This window comes from Lathyrus oleraceus, chromosome 3, assembly GCF_024323335.1.
Source record: "Lathyrus oleraceus cultivar Zhongwan6 chromosome 3, CAAS_Psat_ZW6_1.0, whole genome shotgun sequence".
NCBI classification, from domain to species: Eukaryota; Viridiplantae; Streptophyta; class Magnoliopsida; order Fabales; family Fabaceae; genus Lathyrus; species Lathyrus oleraceus.
In genome coordinates this window covers 255,096,785-255,117,542 of record NC_066581.1, presented here as the reverse complement: position 1 = coordinate 255,117,542, position 20,758 = coordinate 255,096,785, and the positions used below count along the sequence as shown (strand labels likewise).

Here is a 20,758-nt window from a genome sequence, read left to right as displayed (position 1 = left end):
AATTGGGTAAGAAAGATTGTACCTCCTATGAGCCGTACCTCCAGTGGATCAGAGCCAGAGCTATACAGTTGAAAATGCCATACCCACATCATGATCCTATCAAACCCGCTCCGTTGAAGACCCCCTACCTTCCGCTAGATGACAAAGAAGAACTCCAAGCCACCTTGGAGAGGGTCAAGAAAGAGAGAGACGCTTGGAAGGATAAGGCCCAGGTGCTCGAAATGGAAAATGAAGAACTTCAGAGACAGTTAAAGGAGCAGAGTGGAGAAGATCGTGCAGGTAAACGTCCAAGGGTGCAAGAGGATTTATTTTCCTCAGGCACAACAGATTACTCCCAGATTCCACAGTCCTCAGGTGCATGGAAAGGTCTTGTAGACAGTTTGGTGAAGGAGAAAGCTTTTATGCAGAAGGCCTATGAAGAAAGAATTGAGAGACTTGAAGGACAACTCCTACTTGTTTATGCTCGTCCTGATGACACATGTCCTTAAATGGTTTTCTTGGTTGTATTTTGGGTTGATAATTTTGTATATTTTGATAAAAATGCTTAAAATGAAAAATTTTGTTTTGTTATCAAAAAATGTTTGCAATTCTATCTTTTCCTTTACTTAGAGTTCCTTGGAAAATCATTCATTTTGCATATCCATGCGTCACGTGCATACAGGTTGTCTGTCTTGGTCCAGTCTTCTAACAGTTGCTTCCCGCCAACAGATCCATTTCAAGCTGACGCATAATTACAACACAAGAGCCAACTACAAAAGAAGAATGGAGATAACAGATAACGAGAACCGAGAATTGAAAGCTCAGGTTGACCGCCTTTCTGCTATGGTCGACTTCAAACAGCACAAGCTCAGGTTGCCGAAGCACAAGATGCACAGATCCAGGCGCAAGCACAGGCAGCAGAGTTGCGCAACCAAATGTTAACCGCCCGTCTACAAGCAGAGGAAGCCCAGGCTAGGGCTCAAGTTCATAATTCAGGACAGACTTCGGCACAGAATCAACCTCAAATTCAGAATCAGACAACAGCAGCACCCGTCACTACAGTCATCGCTTCAGAAATCCACGTTGTCCCAGTCACTTCTGTTACCATCACAGCATCCCGTCCTTGGGAAATACCCAGGGATCTTAATCAAGATAGATATCAACAAGAGTTCGTTCCACCAAATGCTCCTGTCTTCACTAATGTGCCTCCCGTTGTTCACTATACTCCTCACCTAGGAGAACCTGTCTATCATGGCCCTACCCCAAGTGAGGATCCTGGTCTCAATGATAAAATGGATGAATTCCAGGATCAGTTTGCGGAATTACAAAAAGAGATAAAAGCTCTTCGTGGGAAAGAACTGTTTGGCAGAGATGTAAATGATATGTGTTTGGTTCCAAACGTAAGGATGCCAGCAAAATTTAAACTACCAGAATTTGAAAAGTACAAAGGAAGTTCTTGTCCACAGACCCATTTGGTTATGTATGTGCGAAAGATGTCAATGTACACCAACGACCAAAGGATGCTCATTCATTGTTTTCAAGACAGCCTTACCGGTGCAGCTTTACGCTGGTATATGGGATTAGACAGTTCTCAGATCAAGACTTTCAACGATTTAGGCGAGGCCTTTATCAAACATTACAAATACAACCTTGATAATGTGCCAGACCGAGATCAGTTGAGGTCCATGCAACAAAGAGGAAAGGAGACATTCCGTGAATACGCGCAAAGGTGGCGCGAAATTGCAGCACAGGTTGTTCCACCTATGGAAGAAAAGGAGATGACGAAAGTGTTCTTTAAGACTCTTGATACTTTTTATTACGAGAGGATGATTGCAAGCGCTCCTACAGACTTTACTGACATGGTAAACATGGGAGTCCGTTTAGAGGAAGCAGTTCGAGAAGGGCGTCTAGTCAGAGAAGGAAGTTCATCTTCAAGCGGGGCAAAGAGGTACGGCGGTTTTATGAAAAAGAAGGAACAAGAAACTAATGCTGTGTCCTATAATCATCCAAGAAGGATCAATTATCCTTACCATTCCCAACACCAACATATAGCAGCCGTGACTCCAGTAATCACTTCCGCTCCAGTTCAAGTCCAATACCCTCAGCAGCGTACCAACCGCTTCCAACAGAATACTCAGTATCAGCAACAACATCAACCTCAACAACATCAACATCAGTTACAACAACGTCCACCACAGCAGCAAAGAAGAACCAATTTTGATCCAATTCCAATGTCATATGCAGAATTGTATCCAGCTTTGATCACTAAAAACCTTGTGCAACCACGACCACGACCTCTTGTACCAGAAGTGCTACCTTGGTGGTACAAGCCAGAGGTATCTTGTCCCTTTCATCAGAATGCTCCAGGTCATGACTTAGACAACTGTTTTGCTTTAAAGTTGGAAGTACAGAAGTTGACAAGAGCAGGTATCCTGACCTTCAAGAACATGGGTCCCAATGTGAAGGACAATCCAATGCCAAGTCATGGTCCTTCATCAGTGAACAATATAGAAGTTTGTCTCAATGAACAACGTGTTACGAAGATAGAGGAGATTCGGCGGTCTTTGGTTGAAATTCATTCTGTTTTATGTGCTCATGGTCTATTCCAACATGACCACCAGATCTGTGGTACATGTTCAGTCAATTCAAGAGGTTGTAGAAAGATTCGAGATGATTTGCAAGGCGTCCTTGATCAGGGTTTGATTCAGATTTCTAGACAAGTGAGTTCTCCAGAATCACAAGAACAAGAGGTGAATGTCATCATTCCTTGCTTCAACATTCCAGAGAAAGTAGAGATAGCTTATCATCCGAGGGAGCCAGTGGTGATTTGCCCTCCGGGCCCAATGCCTTACACTTCAGATAAAGCGGTCCCCTACCGCTATGCAGCAACTATTATTGAGAACGGTAAAGAGGTCGAGATTAAAACCTTAGCCTCAGTTACCAATATCGCAGCAAATAGCCGAATGACGCGCAGTGGCCGCGTGTTCGCTCCGCCGGTTATCCCAAGTAGAAATGTTGAGAAAGATCCAGTAGTCATGGTACCAGTGACAAGAGAAGCAGAAGGGAAAACAAGCAATTCAACCCTTGATAAAGAAACAGATGAACTACTTAGAATTATCAAGCTCAGTGACTACGAAGTGGTAGATCAGTTGCTACAGACACCGTCAAAAATCTCGATCCTGTCCTTATTATTGAATTCAGCTGTCCACAGAGAAGCACTACTGAAGGTGCTTGATCAAGCCTTTGTAGAACAGGATATAACAGCAGAGCAGTTCAACAATGTTGTAGGCAGCATCACTTCGTGCAATGGCTTAGGCTTTTGTGATGAAGAACTGCCAGAAGAAGGAAAGAATCACAACTTCGCTCTCCATATCTCAGCCAATTGTCAAGGGGATTCTTTGTCTAATATCCTAATTGACACCGGTTCATCTCTGAATGTCATGCCCAAGTCTACCTTGGTGAAGCTAAAGTACAAAGGGGGGCAAATGCGGCACAGTGGAATTATTGTGAAAGCCTTCGATGGATCAAGAAAATCAGTCATTGGAGAAGTTGATTTGCCTATTGGTATTGGACCACATGTATTCCAGATCACTTTCCAGGTTATGGATATAGTGCCAGCTTATAGCTGTCTGCTCGGACGCCCATGGATTCATGAGGCGGGTGCCATTACATCCACGTTACACCAGAAGTTAAAATTTTTCAAGAATGGGCAAATAGTGACGGTTAATGGGGAGCAGGCTATGCTGATTAGCCACCTTTCATCGTTTAGTGTGATAGAAGCAGACAAAACGGCTGTTCAAACTCCATTTCAGGCCCTGACCATCGATGATTACAAGAAAAGTGAAGGTTCAATCGCGTCATTCAAAGACGCCCAGCAGATTGTCAAGACAGGTCCTACAGAAATGTGGGGCAAGGTGATAGAGTTGCCAGAAAACGTTAACCATGCAGGATTAGGCTTTGTTGATGGAAAACAAGTGCAGACTTCAGTGGTGCAACCTTTCAAAGATATCTTTCACAGCGGTGGGTTTATCAACATGGTAGCAGTTGAGGAGGATACTTTTGAGGGAAAGACAGAAGACGAAGGCCCCAGATTTGTGACACCAGGAGTAGTTATGAAGAACTGGACCGCAGTTGACATCCCACATTGTGTCCACATATCAAAGTAATTAAGCTTTTCAGTTTTCAAAAATCTTCCGCTTTAGCCCAAAGCGCGAAGCATTAATTTTGTAAAATGGGCACTTTTGTCAAAAACGTACTATCCATGAAAAAGATCTTTTGTGTTCCTATACACTTGTGTCCTTTTATCTTCTCAGCTTTTTCGGAAAATGGTAACACAAAAAAAAACCTTAAAAAGAACACATTTTTGCATGTCATGGTCAGTCCTCTAAAAACAATTGTTTGTACAGGTTACTTAAACCCGTTGAACACAATGACATCATGCCCTCTCCCGACTTTGAACATTCTGTATTCGAAGCTGAAGAGGAAGAGTGGGATGAGATTCCAGAAGAGGTCGCCCTCCAGCTTGAAAATGAAGAAGACACTATTCAGCCATACAAGGAGCCTTTGGAAACGGTCAACTTGGGTTCGGAAGAAAATGTGAAAGAAGTCAAAATTGCAGCATTGTTATCCCCACAGGTCAAGGAGAAATTGATCAGCCTGTTGAAAGAGTATGTAGATGTGTTTGCTTGGTCTTATCAAGATATGCCTGGTCTCGACACTGACATCGTAGAGCACAAGCTACCTTTGAAGCCAGAATGTCCACCGGTCAAACAGAAATTAAGAAGAACACATCCAGATATGGCCGTCAAAATTAAAGAAGAAGTTCTGAAGCAAATAGATGCTGGTTTTCTTGCCACTTCAGTGTATCCAGAGTGGATAGCAAATATTGTGCCAGTTCCTAAGAAGGACGGGAAGGTACGAATGTGTGTCGACTATCGTGACTTAAATAGAGCAAGCCCAAAGGATGATTTCCCCCTGCCTCACATTGACATGTTGGTAGACAATACAGCAAAGTTTGACATATTCTCCTTCATGGACGGATTCTCCGGGTATAACCAGATCAAAATGGCTCCCGAAGACATGGAAAAAACTACATTCATAACACCATGGGGAACATTCTGTTATCAAGTGATGCCGTTTGGGTTGAAGAACGCAGGTGCTACTTACCAGCGAGCCATGACAACGCTCTTTCACGACATGATGCACAAAGAGATTGAGGTTTATGTGGATGACATGATCGCGAAGTCTCGTTCAGAAGAAGGTCACTTAGTAGATCTATTGAAGCTGTTTCAACGATTGAGGAAGTTCCGTCTTTGCCTCAATCCGAACAAATGCACATTTGGCGTCAGGTCAGGTAAACTCTTGGGCTTCATTGTCAGCCAAAAAGGCATTGAAGTTGATCCAGATAAAGTAAAAGCTATCCAAGAGATGCCCGCACCAAAAACAGAAAGGCAAGTGAGAGGTTTTCTAGGACGATTGAATTACATATCCCGGTTTATTTCTCATATGACTGCCAGTTGTGAACCTATCTTCAAATTGCTGAGAAAGAGTCAGAATTGTGTTTGGACAGAGGATTGTTAGAAAGCATTTGACAGTATCAAAGAGTACCTCATGGAGCCTCCTATCTTGTTACCACCTGTTGCTGGAAGACCGTTGGTTATGTATTTGACAGTGCTTGAGAATTCTATGGGCTGTATTCTGGGTCAACAAGACGAAACTGGAAAGAAAGAGCATGCCATTTACTACTTAAGCAAGAAATTTACTGACTGTGAATCACGATACTCCTTACTCGAGAAGACATGTTGTGCATTGGCTTGGGCTGCTAAGAGATTGAGGCAGTATATGTTAAGTCACACCACTTGGTTGATATCCAAAATGGATCCAATCAAGTACATTTTTGAGAAGCCTGCACTCACTGGTAAGATTGCCAGATGGCAGATGCTGTTATCAGAATACGACATTGAGTATCATACCCAGAAAGCTATCAAGAGCAGTGTGTTGGCTGAGTACCTTGCTCACCAACCCGTTGAAGATCACGATGATAATGAGGATGAGTTTCCTGATGAAGATGTCATGTTCCTAAAATCCAGAGATTGTAAAGAGCCACTTCCTGAAGAAGGACCTGAACCAGATTCTCAATGGGGTTTAGTATTTGATGGAGCTTCCAACGTTTATGGACATGGAGTAGGTGCAGTCATTATCACTCCAGAAGGTTCTCATATTCCTTTCACGGCAAGAATTTGCTTTGAATGTACAAACAACATTGCTGAATATGAAGCCTGTATCATGGGTCTTGAAGAAGCCATTGACCTCCGCATCAAAAATCTTACTGTTTATGGTGACTCAGCGTTAGTTATCAATCAGATCAAAGGAGAATGGGAAACACGCCACCCTGGCTTGATCCCATACAAAGACTATGCAAGAAGATTGTTGACTTTCTTCACCAAGGTTGAATTGCATCACATTCCTCGGGATGAGAATCATATGGCGGATGCTCTAGCTACGTTGTATTCAATGTATCAAGTGGGTTTTCCAAACGAAGTACCCAAATTGTGATCAAGCGACTTGATAGACCAGCACATGTGTTTACAGCTGAGGCCAGTTTTGATGATAAACCATGGTACCACGATATCAAGCATTTCCTTCAGACTCAGGAGTATCCTCTTGGAGCAACAGAAAAAGATAAAAAGACTTTGAGAAGATTGTCAGGCAGTTTCTTCCTTAATCAGAATGTTCTCTATAATAGGAATTATGACATGGTCTTACTCAGATGTGTTGACAAAAAGGAAGCAGAAATGTTGATGAAAGAAGTTCATGAAGGGTCCTTTGGTACTCATGCAAACGGCCACTCTATGTCAAGAAAGATGTTGAGAGCTGGTTACTACTGGTTGACTATGGAATCAGATTGCTGCAAATTTGTAAAGAAGTGTCACAAATGTCAGATCTACGCTGATAAGGTTCATGTACCACCAACCTTTTTGAATGTGATTTCTGCTCCTTGGCCATTCTCAATGTGGGGCATTGACATGATCGGTATGATTGAACCCAAAGCTTCCAACGGACACCGTTTCATTCTCGTGGCAATTGATTACTTCACCAAATGGGTGGAAGCAGCTTCGTATGCAAAGGTGACAAAGCAAGTGGTGGTCAGATTCATCAAAAATAATCTCATTTGCCGATATGGCATTCCAAACAAGATCATCACTGACAATGGCTCCAATCTGAACAACAAAATGATGGATGAATTATGTGAAAGTTTCAGGATCGAGCATCACAACTCTTCTCCTTACCGTCCCAAGATGAATGGGGCAGTTGAAGCTGCAAATAAGAATATCAAGAAGATCATTCAAAAGATGGTTGTTACCTACAAAGATTGGCATGAAATGCTGCCTTTTGTACTACACGGATATAGAACATCAGTCCGTACTTCAACTGGGGCAACCCCATTTTCACTTGTATACGGTATGGAAGCTGTGTTACCGATAGAGGTTGAAATTCCATCAATGAGGATACTAATGGAAACTCAGTTGTCAGAGGCTGAATGGTGTCAAAGCAGATACGATCAGTTGAATTTGATTGAAGAAAAAAGAATGACTGCCTTGTGCCATGGACAGTTATATCAAAAGAGAATGAAGCAGGCATTTGATAGGAAGGTTAAGCCGAGAGAATTCAAAGAGGGTGACCTTGTACTCAAGAAGATGATACTATTTCACAATGATTCTAGGGGCAAGTGGACTCCTAACTATGAAGGACCCTATGTTGTCAAGAAAGCCTTCTCAGGCGGTGCTTTAATTCTTACAAACATGGATGGTGAAGAGCTTCCACGTCCCGTGCATACAGATGCAGTCAAGAAATACTTCGCCTAAAAAATGAAAAGAACAACTCGCTAAGTTGAAAACCCGAAAGGGCGGCTTAGGCAAAAATGAGCGTCTCGGTGGACTGAAAACCTAAAAGGGCGGTCCAAGCAGAAATTAGAGACATAAAAAAACAAAGAGAATATTATCCCGGTAGATTGAAAACCCGAAAGGGCAATCTAGGCAAAAGTTAGGGATTTCAGGCAAGTAACTGCATAACAGAGATAAGATCATTGAAGTATCAGAATATTTTCAACAGTTCTCCAACTTTCTCAAGGCTGCAATACAGGTCAAAAGTGGAAGAGAGAATGATGTCATTGTAGTTCAACGTACCCTTTTTCCACGAAATTACCATTTTCCAATTTGTAAAGATCTATGGAATCACGCTGTTGGCTGATTACCATCCTATCAAATCAATTTGAGCCTTTCTATATTTCTTGGCACTCTTAATTTTCATTTCAATTTACGAAAGTTCTTTTACTTTGACAGATATGTTTTGAAACAAAAGTTTTGAATTAAAAACAGTTTTTGAAAAATATAAAGATTATTTATTTTGATTTGTGGACATCAATAAAAGGATTGAGACATGTAGTCCCAGTAATTCTGAAATCATGTGATTCCAACTAGACATGTTCATATTACTATCCTTATATGTATATGATGAAAAAATCTCCACAGGTGTCTTGGCAGTAATATTTCTCCAGCAGAGGTTGTGATTCTGGATATCCCCAGCTATGCTTCCTAGTTTTCCTCAAGAGATCAAGCAAGAAATATTTCAAGAAGTTTATTCCCTTCACTTGGGGCATGAAGACTCCCCAGTTAATTGATCATGAAGACTCCCCAGTTTAATTGATCATGAAGACTCCCCGGTTAATTGATCATGAAGACTTTGATCCAGGTTTTAAGTTACAGATTTGGCCTATGGGATTACTACAGGTATTTCCCCAGTAATTTATTAAAGCGGGATCAGCAATGTCCCCAGCAGAGGATGAGAAGGAAGATTTGATTTCCCTGAGCAGGAGTAATACAGAGGTCTCCATCCCTCAGCGAGTGAAGAAAGCTGATATTCAGAAACTACAGGGAATCTCCTGTTGTTCTCTGTCCATTCAATAGAAGGATATGTCTCCTCCTCAGTAATGTTTTGTAGTAAAAGAAGAGTGTGTTATGCATTTTAAGCAAATTCAAGAATTGCAGGATTTCTCCTAAATTCTCATTTATATTCAAAGGTCAGACATCACTGTTCCCCGGCAGAGTCTCCTAGAGGAAAGATCTCGTAACTAGATATCAGACACCATAATCCCCTGCAGAGTCTTCAGATACAGAAAGTCTCCATGATAATTAAAGCAAAAAAATCAAGGATAGATTTCCCCTATATTCTTATTCCCTGGAAAGATACCACCTATCCCCAGCGGACTTTATCCCCAGCAGAGTCTTCCAGAAGAATAATCCCTTCTGCGTTATCAGCAAATTCAAGAATTGCAGGACTTCTCTTACAATATCATCTTATTTCCAGAGGATAACACCTTGTATCCCCAACGGAGTCCTCAGAAAGGTCCAATCCTCATATACCTCACAAATTCAAGAACCACAGGGAATCTCCTGCATTTTTGAAGTAGAAGGCATCTCCATTCTTCTACGGAATCCTCAGCAGAGACAGACTTTTAAAGAAACCTGGATATGGTGCTCTTGTACCAATTCCCCAGCAAGTCTTTGTACTACTCCCCAGCGAGTCTCAGTGCAAATCTCCAGCAAGTCCTTATGCAGCTATTAACATTTTCAGTTATTCCTAGTTTTGTCTGTCCATCATGCATTCATTACTAAATATTCATGCATATCTATGACATATCATGCTTGCGTTCATATGCACCTTGTTTCCTTGTTTATATTGTGGGTTGAGTCAATCTCTCCATATAGAGTATCCTCATAAGCAGCAAAATACCTTTTATTGGTCATGTTCCCCACAGAGATCTATGCCTCGTGGAAGATGGTTGTTTCAGTTGTAAATCCTGATGAGTTCATTCCTCTTCAGTTGAAGTCTTGTTTGACCGTTTCATTCTAGTTCTATCCTAGCTTGAACCTCGTGTCTCCAGATAAAGCTCAGAAATTGCCAGTAAAAGAAGGCAACAATATAGTCTTTGTGACTCTCATTCAGTAAAACAGACATGACAGATATTGTGTCCAAGTCCTTTATACCTTCATCTTTGAGTTGGTACCCATTACAAACTTGAGTTACCTACATCCATGAGTGGTAACCTTTGTTATCCCTCGGATAAATTAATTACTATCTCCATCTATGAGTTGATAACATCCTCACAGAAAGTTCCATGGTTCTACCTGCAACTTTGAGCTGGTAGCGTGCTTTCGTCTTTGAGTTTAGCACAAATTCCTTTTGATTCCACCTTCGTCTTTGAGTTGGTGAAGTACCTGCAACTTTGAGCTGGTAATATGCATTCATCTTTGAGTTAGCAAGATTTCTTTTGATTCCACCTTCGTCTTTGAGTTGGTGAAGTACCGTCATCTATGAGTTGGTAGTGTGCATTCATCTTTGACCTTGCACAGGTTTCTTTTGATTCCATCTTCGTCTTTGAGTTGATGGAATGCCTTCATCTATGAGTTAGGTACACTTTATTCTGTTACCTTCATCTTTGAGCTGGTAACGTGCTTTCGTCTTTGAGTCAGCACAATTTTCTTATGTTTCCATCTCCGTCTTTGAGTTGATGGAGTACCTTCATCTATGATTTAGGTACATAGTGAGCCCTCATCTATGAGCTGGTAGTATGCATTCATCTTTGAGTTCGCACATTTTCCTGTGATTCCATCTTCGTCTTTGAGTTGATGGAGTACCTTCATCTATGAGTAGGGTATGTTTGATCCTTGTTGAACTGATAGTGTGCTTTCATCTTTGAGTCTGCACAGATAACTTCTGATTCCATCTTCGTCTTTGAGTTGACGGAGTACCTTCATCTATGAGTTAGGTACATTTTGTCCTTCCACCGTCATCTTTGAGTCGGTAATGATAAACATCTCCAGGAGAATATGTTCTAAATTCTTCTAAACACCTTTGTCAATGAATCGGTGGTTGCCTTCAACTTTGAGTCGGCATTTCTCTGTCTACCTCATCAATGAGTTGGTAGTGTGCATTCAACTGTAAGTCTGCACAATGATCCTTAGATCTGATTCTTCATCTACACCATCATCAATGAGTTGGAATTTGATTTCCCTAACAGTGTTATTATCAATCTTTTGAAGCTTGCCTTCAACTTTGAGTTGGCTTATCCTGTTTACCTCATCAATGAGTGGGTAGTGAGCTGTCAACCATGAGTTAACGCAGTTCAATTCTTATTATGCCCTTGTTATACCTTCATCCTTGAGTTGGTATTCATCTTTTCTGTTACCTCCATCTTTGAGTTGGTAATGTACTGTCACATCAGTACTCTTGTTATATTGATCTTTTCCCACTTTCATCTATGAGATAGTGATGTATCGTCAACATTGAGTCGATATCTCTTTTCCTCCTATTTTCCATCTATGAATAGGTAGTGAATCTTCCCCAGCTGAGTATTCTCAGTGTTTACCTTCATACATTGAGTCGGTGTATGTCCTTCCCTAGTAGAGTTTGCACTCCCGTGTCTCTGTGTCTGTCTGTCTTTTGCATCATGCATACATGCATTTGCAGTCAAATTTTGTGGCGTTTGTCATATTTAATTACCTTACACCATTCGATAGCCTCCGGCTATCTGGCCTAAATTAATTAAATAGGGGCATCTGTCGCACCCCAAAATTTAACTTTGGCTTTGTTGACCACATCTTGATTAATCTCGTTGTCTCGTATTCATCTCAATTTCTTAAACTTCGCGTGACAACTGGTTTGATTAGGTTTTGTGTGTTTTCGTTGCTTACCGTGTTGTATTTCGTTGTTTTAGCAAAACCTGGCCGATATCGTTGCCTCGTATTTATCTCGCTTATCTCTTTTGTGCGTGGCATCGCTTCGATTAGGTTTTGTGCGTTTTTATCTATTTAATTGTTTGTTTGTCGGTATTTTGACTATATTTCGAATATATTAGAGTTTTCGTATTGTCCGATTATTTGTGATTGTGTTTGTCAGTGTTTTCGTGATGTCGTGTTGATTTTATTATTGCCTAGGGTTGTTTATTTAATTACGTGTTGTGCCGTGTGATTTAATCGAGTCTGTTTGAGTCGTGTTGTTGATTTTACTGGTTTACCGGTTTACTGATTTATTGGTTTTATCAATTTGTCTGTTTTGCTGTGCAAATTGTCATCATTTTTATCGCGTTCGTGTCGCTCGATTTTATCGTATTTTAATCGTGTGCCGTTTAATATTATTTGTGCTTAATATTAATTGTGTTTAGTTGTTAATTAGTTTATTTAATTAGGATTAATATTATATTAGTTTATTATTATTATTATATAATATATAAATTATATTATTAATTTATGTTAGATATTTTTTTAGGTTTCCTATTGTTTAAGTAATCTAAATATATATTATTAATTTATGTTAGATATTTTTTAGGTTTCCTATTGTTTAAGTAATCTAAATATATATTATTAATTTATGTTAGATATTTTTTAGGTTTCCTATTGTTTAAGTAATCTAAATATATATATATATATAGATGTTGTTAGTAAGAAAAAGAAAAAGGTGGATCAGTAAGGAAAAACGTGTGGTGAGAGAAACAGAGAATTGAAAAGAAATATGTTTCCAAAAGCATTACCGTATTTCACTTGTTCTTGATTTTCGGTAACCCAAAATCGTCCCGATTATTCACCGAAACACAAAACCGATTTCATATCTTTGAAGTTCGTTGAGTCCAGGTCACAAATATCCAAGTTTCCTTTCATTTCGGCGTCGTTTCACCGATCAAAAGCGACGTTGAAGTCAGGTACCCACGAAGGCAGCCAGCACTGCGTCGGTGACGGTTTCCAGCCTTCGGTCGATCATTTGGACGATCAGAAGTTCATCCTCTTCACACAAGGTAATATTCTTCACTTATCTTTGAAATCGACAAAGTTCCGGCTTGCCGGCATGTGTTTTAATATATTATTTATCTAAATATATATATATATATATATATATATATATATATATATATATATATATTATATATATATATATATATATATATATATATATATATATATATTATTTTTGTCTATTATATATCTAAATAAATATATATATATATATATATATATATATATATATATATATATATATTATTTTTGTCTATTATATATTATTTGTCTAAATGTACATATATATTATTTTTGTCTACTATATATTTATTGTCTAAAATATAATATATATATATATATATATATATATATATATATATATATATATAAATATATATATATATATATATATATATATATATATATATATATATATATATATTACTTTTGTTTACTAAATATTGTTTATCTTTTATTATTATTTTGCATATATGTTTTATTTAAATGTTAGTTAAATTAATTATTTGTTTAAATGTTTATTTTAATTAAATGTTTATTTATATCAAATGTTTATTTTGTCTAAAGTAAATGTTTATATTGTTTTTTATATTTGTTTAGGTTGTTACTAACCGTTTCGTTTCAGTTTCAGCTCGATTAACTCCACTGACTATTCGTAATACTAACTATTCATAGCTAACTGTGTTGTAATAATTTACTTTCTCGCATTTTTTATGTTCTGTATTGTGTGTTTAATCGTATTGTTCACGTTTTATGTTAAAAAATCGAAAAATCCAAAAAGAGAAACCCGATGCGATTCCAACGGTCGCCGTTTAAGAAACCCTTTTCACACAATCATAAGCTTACTCTTGGGCTTTCCTGTAATGAGCCCATTTATTTATTTCTTTAGGGTCTAGGCTCGTTCAAATCTAAAATCAACAAAACAGACTTTCCCCTTTTCTTTTGGGAGAACTACGTGGATTCTGATTTCTCCATTGCGCCTTGGAGATACGTAGGCATGAAGTCTACGACTTTATCGAGTCCAAAAGCAATAAAATCAAGTTCTTTTCTCATCTCCCCAATCAAACGATCAAAGCGAAAAAAGCAAAGCATTCACATAAACATAAGCAAAAAGGTTCCTGTGGAGTACCACAGATGTAGAGGGTGCTAATACCTTCCCTTTGCATAACCAACCCCCGAACCCGTAACTCTAAAGGGATTTATCGTTATTTTTCCCTTCCTCTTTTTGGATAAAATAAAAGACGGTGGCGACTCTTGCATTTAAAATATTTTTCAAACGGGTTAAGTTCAATCAATACTTAATCTCGTGAAAAATCCCGCCGCGACACAGACCATGTGGAAATCATCGCCAAATTAAAAACTGAAGCTATGTTCTTGAATTCTAAACTAGAAGAGATGACCAAGTATGTAAGAATGTTAAACAATGGATCTGACTCCCTAGACAAGATTCTCCAAACTGGAAAAATAACAGGAAACAAATCTGGCATGGGGTATAATGAATCTAAGCCTGAGTACAGTTACACTGGTTGCAAACCTCAAGCCAAACCTAAATGCAGCCATAGTAAAAGCAAACCTGTGATGTCACATCATATGTCACAACATCAGAAGAGAAGACAGCAGAAAGGGAAACACCAAAGATGGAGATGCCATTACTGTGGGAAATTTGGTCACCTGAAGCCCTTCTGCTATAAGCTGTATGGTTATCCTAGCCCTGTTCATCATCAGACTCACTATCAACCCAGACCCAAACAGCATAGGCTTGTCAACAAGAAGCAATGGGTTCCTAAGACTAATGTTACAAGTCTAATAGCTCACATTCCCCTCAGAGTCTCAGCCAAAGAAGAGTGGTATTTTGATAGTGGATGTTCCAGACACATGAATGGAAACAAAGACCTGATAACTAGACTTCATCCTCAGGCCATAAGCTATGTAACCTTTGGTGATGGAGAAAAGGGTGAAATCAAGGGGATAGGCAAGCTTGATTGTCCTGGAGTGCCTAAACTTGACAAGGTTCTACTGGTTAAGGGCTTGACTGCAAATCTAATAAGCATCAGTCAACTATGTGACCAAGGTCTAAATGTTAACTTCACTAAAAGTGAATGTCTGATTACCAACAAAGAAAGTGAAGTAATCATGGGAGGAGTCAGAACCAAAGACAACTGTTACATGTGGAACTCTCAAATTAGTTACTCCTCAAAATGTACCTCAGTCAAGGAGAAAGGGATGAAGTTGATTATATCTGCTAGAGAAACTCCCAAATTGAAAGTCTGTGGGAAATGTCAGACAAGGATGTCACACCAGAAACTCAGACTTAACATCACTTCCAAAGGGTTGAAACTCCTCCATATGAAGTTGATGGAACCCATGCAAGTGGAAAGCCTTGGTGGAAAGAAATTTGCAGTGGTGGATGATTTCTCCAGATACATCTGGACCAAAAACAAATCTGATGTGGTTGAAATCTTCAAAGATTGTTGTCTGAAACCTCAAGGAGAAAACCTCATGGTGGCTCAAACAGATGTGGATAATATTGGGTTTGGTAGGAGGTCAGATCAGATGGTAGAACATGTTGCTCGTCAAATGCAGTCTGAAGTTGGGAAGAGCTTTGTTGGACTTGGGCTACAAGTCAAGCAGATAGAAGAGTCTATTTTTCTATCTCAAAGCAAATGTGCCAAGAACAATGTTAAGAATATTGGCATGAAGAGTGCAAGGACTCCTGCTCCTACACATTCGAATGTATTCAAAGATGAAAATGGTGTTTGTGCTATATATCAAGCTGAAAACATGGCAGTTGGAAGTAGTTGTTCTCAACAGGGTTGGTTGAAACTAATGGTGACTGAACATAATGTCACACAAGATGTCAGGACAGTCTACTGTGACAACCTGAGTGCTACAACTATTTCCAAAAATCCTGTTCAGCATAGCAGGACAAAGCACATTGATATTTGTCATCACTTTATTAGAGAACTTGTGGAAGAGAAAATCATAGAACTGGAGCATGTTACTACTGAAATGCAATTAGCTGACATATTTAGAAAAGCTTTGGATGCTAATCAGTTTCAATGTTTAAGAGGGAAATTAGGGATTTGTATTCATGAGAATTTATAGCAATTAAAGTGCAAATTTGTTATACAGAGGAGAGTTGTTGTAGAAAGGGAGCTAGGGAAGGAGGATGTAGAAGTGAAGGAGGTTATCAAGTTTGCTGGATTGATAAAAATAGTTAGTGCATTACCCCAATGTTTTGAAGGTTTAGTGGAAGAGTTTGTGGTGAATATCCCAGAGGATATTTCTGACAAGAATAACAAAGAATTCTGCAAGGTCTTTGTGAGAAGAAGGTGTGTAAGGTTCTCCTCAAGTATAATGAATAAGTTCCTAGGGAGAGGAACAGAAGTAGCTGTTGAGTTAGAAGCCACAGACAATGAAGTCTGTAGGACAACCACTGCTGGTCAAGTCAAAGAATGGCCAAGAAAGAAGCATGGCACTGCTGAAAGAGTAATTGTTTTGGAGGAAGAGAGTTCGGAAGAGGAAGATGACACCTTGGTTTATCACTTGAAACCAAGTGTTGCAAAGAAAATGAAAACTAGGAAAGGCAAGACTGTGGCTGAGATATTGACAGCTAGAACTAGTAGGAAGGCTGCTGCTGTAGGTCCTTCTAAATCATGGAGTAAAGTAGAGGTTCAGAAGAGGAAAATCAGAGAAAGCTCTGATTATGAAGATGATGTCGAAGACGATGTCCCAGACATCTCACCTGCTAAAAGGCAAACTGTTAGAAAGTCTCCAGCTAAGGTTGCAGCTGTGCATTTGGACAACATTTCCTTCCTTCTGGAAGATGGTGAAGCCAAGGAGTCAGATGCCCATACCTCAAGTGAGAGGTCTAATTCTCAAGATCAATCTAGTGGCAGTTCTGAATCTGAAAGTGAAGAAGATACTACCTCCTCAGACTAAGTTGTGGTGATGGTCCTTATGTTATGATGACATGTGTGTTGTTCTGGATGCTGTTATGACTGTTTTGGAAGCTTGGATGTTTTGTTTCTGTTGATGTAAGATTTGGGCTCTTAATGAGTTCCATAGATTTCTCATTATCTCAGCTGTCACAGCTGTGTATGATGATGGTTTGTATCTCCTAACAATTATGTTTTAACAGTTTTAATGTTATAACATCTGTTGTAACATTCTCTGCTAGGCTAATTGATATTTATTCTGTCTAATTGGTCACCTTTGGTCAATTTTGACTAAAAAGGGGGAGAAGTGATTATGTGGAGAGCTGCAGTTAAATATGTGGTTGTGGAGATCTGCAGTGCTGATGTAGCTAGCTAGGCTAAATAGATGACAATTGATGATGTTGAATAGAATGATGTTCTATGATGTTCTGCTCTGTGATGTTGGAAGAGATGTCTGATGCAAGACAGAATGGTGATCTGTTCTGAGATGTTGGAGGAGATGTCAAGTGTTCTGTGCAAGCTCTATGTTGTACAGGTGATATTGAAGGAGATGTCAGAAGGAGGTTTTGAATGTTAACATGTTGAAGGAGATGTCAGAAGGAAATTCTGAATGTTAACATGTTGAAACAGATGTCAGAATGACATTCTGATTGTTACAGGTGTTGTGGTTACAGGTGTTGTTATTATCAAAGGAGATTAATGCACAAATTTAGGGGGAGAAGTAGTACCCTTGTGCATTTGTGTGTCTTACTAGTTTCATCCATAACTAGTAATTCTGTTGTTTGTTGCACAAATTTAGGGGGAGGAGAAATACCCTTGTGCATGTGTGTATTACTAGTAGCCATAACTAGTAATTGTTTTGCTTCTGCTGCTGATTAAACTTCTGTTAAATTGTTTAACTGCTGATAGTTTACCTTGTGAACAAAAAGGACAGATATATGTTTTAGCCAAAATTTGCCAAAGGGGGAGTTTGTTGATTCTAAGTGTTGGCAGCAATTTTGGTAAAACTAAAGAATGTTCACAAGATGTTATGTGTGATGTCTTAACACGAGATATCCTATGTACCTGCTGGAGTTCAAGAACATGTGCATGCAGGATTGTTTCAGAATGCCACGTACAATGACAAGGCTTCTGATATTGGATGTACCTGCTGGAGCTTAAATGAAAGATATGTTCATGCATGATTGTTTCAGATGACAGACACAATGTCATGGCATCTGATATGGCTGTACCTACTGGAAGTTATAAAAGGAATTATTGGATTATGCAGGATTTTTCCAGGATGTCAGGCCCGATGTCATGACATCCTGTACACAGAACATTCAGTATGAATGTCTGGTGTTTTGTGATTGCACAATTAATGGCAATCTTTGGATGATTGAAGATATGGCTAGCTGGCGCATTCAATCATGGATTACAACCAGATTTACTTATTTTCCAAGGAGATCTAAACAGCTGTTATAAAAAGATTTGATTGGAAAATAGATTTAGGATTTTCAAGATGTCCAAGCCCAGCTGGATGCTTCTATAAAAAGGGACTTAGAAAACCTGTTTGAACACACAACCAAGACTGAGCGAAATATTGAGAGAGAGCTAGGGTTTGTGTCTGTTTAGTCGTAAGACTTGTAGGTCATTCAAGTCATCCATTGATGATTGAATTGGACTGATTTGTGGTTGTAATTTGTCACTCTAAAGCTGTTAAGCAAGAGTGTGTGTCTTCTTGATCAAAGCTGTGAAGCAAGATCAAGAGTGTGTCTTCTTGATTGAAACTGTGAAGTAAAATCAAGAGTGTGTAATTGAAAAGTATTTTCTTTTCTCAAGGGATTATTGTTTAAAATCACTGGTGTGTGATTGTAGGGAAGTGAGTGGGTTCTCATATCTAAGAGTGCTTAGGTAGAAATTGCACGGGTAGAGATTAGGTGATAAAGACTGTAACTTGTTGAAGTGTACGGAGAGTCTTTGAACTAATTCTATTTTAGTGAATTCCCTTCCTGGCTTGGTAGCCCCTAGACGTAGGTGAGTTGCACCGAACTAGGTTAACAATTGCTTGTTTTATTCGCTTTACCATTCTGTGTTTGTTTATACATTGTGTGTTAACAAATATTAGTGTCGTAACATTACCTTCGACATCTTATATCTAATACCAGAATTTCAATTGGTATCAGAGCAGGCATCCTGCTCTGGTTCTGGGTGAGATCTAGGGACGATACTTTCTGGTACTATGGAGAGAGATGGAGGATCTGTTCACAGACCACCTATTTTGGATGGATCCAACTATGACTACTGGAAACCTCGAATGGTAGCCTTCCTAAAATCTCTGGATAATAAGGCTTGGAAGGTTGTGTTAACAGGCTGGGAACATCCAGTTGTTACCAAGAATGGAGAAGTTACTGCTTATAAGAAGGCTGCAGAACAATGGACCAAGGAGGAGGATGACTTAGCCCTTGGGAACTCTAAAGCATTAAATGCTATATTCAATGGTGTAGATAAGTATATCTTCAGATTGGTAAACAACTGTGAAGTGGCTAAAGATGCTTGGGACATTCTCAAAACCACTCATGAAGGCACCTCTAGAGTGGAGATGTCTAGACTGCAGCTGCTCACTACCAAGTTTGAAAATTTAAGGATGAAAGAAGATGAAAATATTCATGAATTTCATATGAATATCCTTGAAATTGCTAATGCCTCAGGAGCCCTGGGTGAGAAGATGTTAGATGAAAAATTAGTGAGGAAAATACTCAGGTCACTCCCTAAGAGACCAAAAGGTTAGGGTTTTGACAAAGTGTCCATGATTGAAATTGGTTTCCAAATTGTCTGGTTTTATGACTTGGATGCTGGACTTCTGAAAAATAAATTGACTAATAATGTACATGAACAAAGCCATCAAATGAGACCAAAAGGTTAGGGTTTTGACAAAGTGTCCATGAACCAATGGCATGACCAGCAAGTGGCTTGAAACACAGGGGGTTGGATTATTCAGATGACCAGGATCAAAGATGTGTCCACAACTAAATGAATAGAACCATTGACTTTGAACTAAGACCAATGCTCCAAGAAAGGCACATAATCAAACCACCAAGTTCATTTGATTACCATCTCCTGATTAGGGCTTTGGAGACCAAGATGAGGCCTAGGGAAGCTCCAAGAGATCCTGCCTTGAGAAATTAGGGTTTTGAATGCCCCAGGTTGTCTAGTCACAACTTTGTTGAAGTCAAACCTTCACCACCATTATTAGGGTTTCACATCCCCCACGCTGATGATGTGAATCAAACCATGCCTTTGGCCCTTGATACCTCTGTGAGCCATAGCTTTATGGGCCTAAGTTTCTTCTGAATCCATGAGGAATGATGCATGTGGATGAGTTATGGATGTATGCAAGTCATCTCTTGATCAAGTGATTAGATACATAGGTGAGAAAGGGAAGGGCAAATTTAGGGGTACCACAGAGTCCATTTTCCCCTAGAATCTGGTCTGAAAGATAGAATTTTCGTGAGCACAAGGTCACCTTCTTTGAACTCACGAGGTCTGACCTTCTTATCAAAAGCTTTCTTCATTCTCTACTGATATAACTGACCATGGCACATGGCAGTCAATCTCTTCTCTTCAATTAAATTCAGCTGGTCATATCTGGTCTGACACCATTTAGCTTCTCTCAACTTGGCTTCCATCAAGACACGCAATGATGGGATCTCAACCTCCACCGGGAGCACAACTTCCATACAATAAACAAATGAGAAAGGGGTTTCCCCTATTGAAGTGTGGATGGATGTACGGTACCCATGCAAAGAAAATGGGAGCATCTCATGCCAATCTTTATACGTTACAACCATTTTCTGGATGATCTTCTTGATGTTCTTGTTCGCAGCTTCAATAGCCCCATTCATCTTAGGTCTGTAGGGAGAAGAATTATGATGTGCAGTATTGAAGTCTTTCCAAGGAGCTTCAACCATATTATTGTTAAAGTTTGATCCATTGTCAGTAATGATCTTACTT

At 39.3% G+C, this 20,758-nt stretch overlaps 1 protein-coding gene across 1 annotated transcript in view; it reads left to right on the top strand.

Moving 5' to 3' along the window:
• The first annotated feature begins 1,271 nt into the window (after positions 1 to 1,271).
• The window catches only part of LOC127130710 (uncharacterized), a 140,527-nt gene continuing 121,040 nt past the window's right edge, over positions 1,272 to 20,758 (top strand). The window contains exons 1-2 of the mRNA XM_051059678.1: positions 1,272 to 1,431; positions 1,645 to 4,085. Of these exons, the coding sequence (XP_050915635.1) occupies positions 1,272 to 1,431; positions 1,645 to 4,085 (2,601 nt within the window). The remainder of the gene's footprint in view (positions 1,432 to 1,644; positions 4,086 to 20,758) is intronic.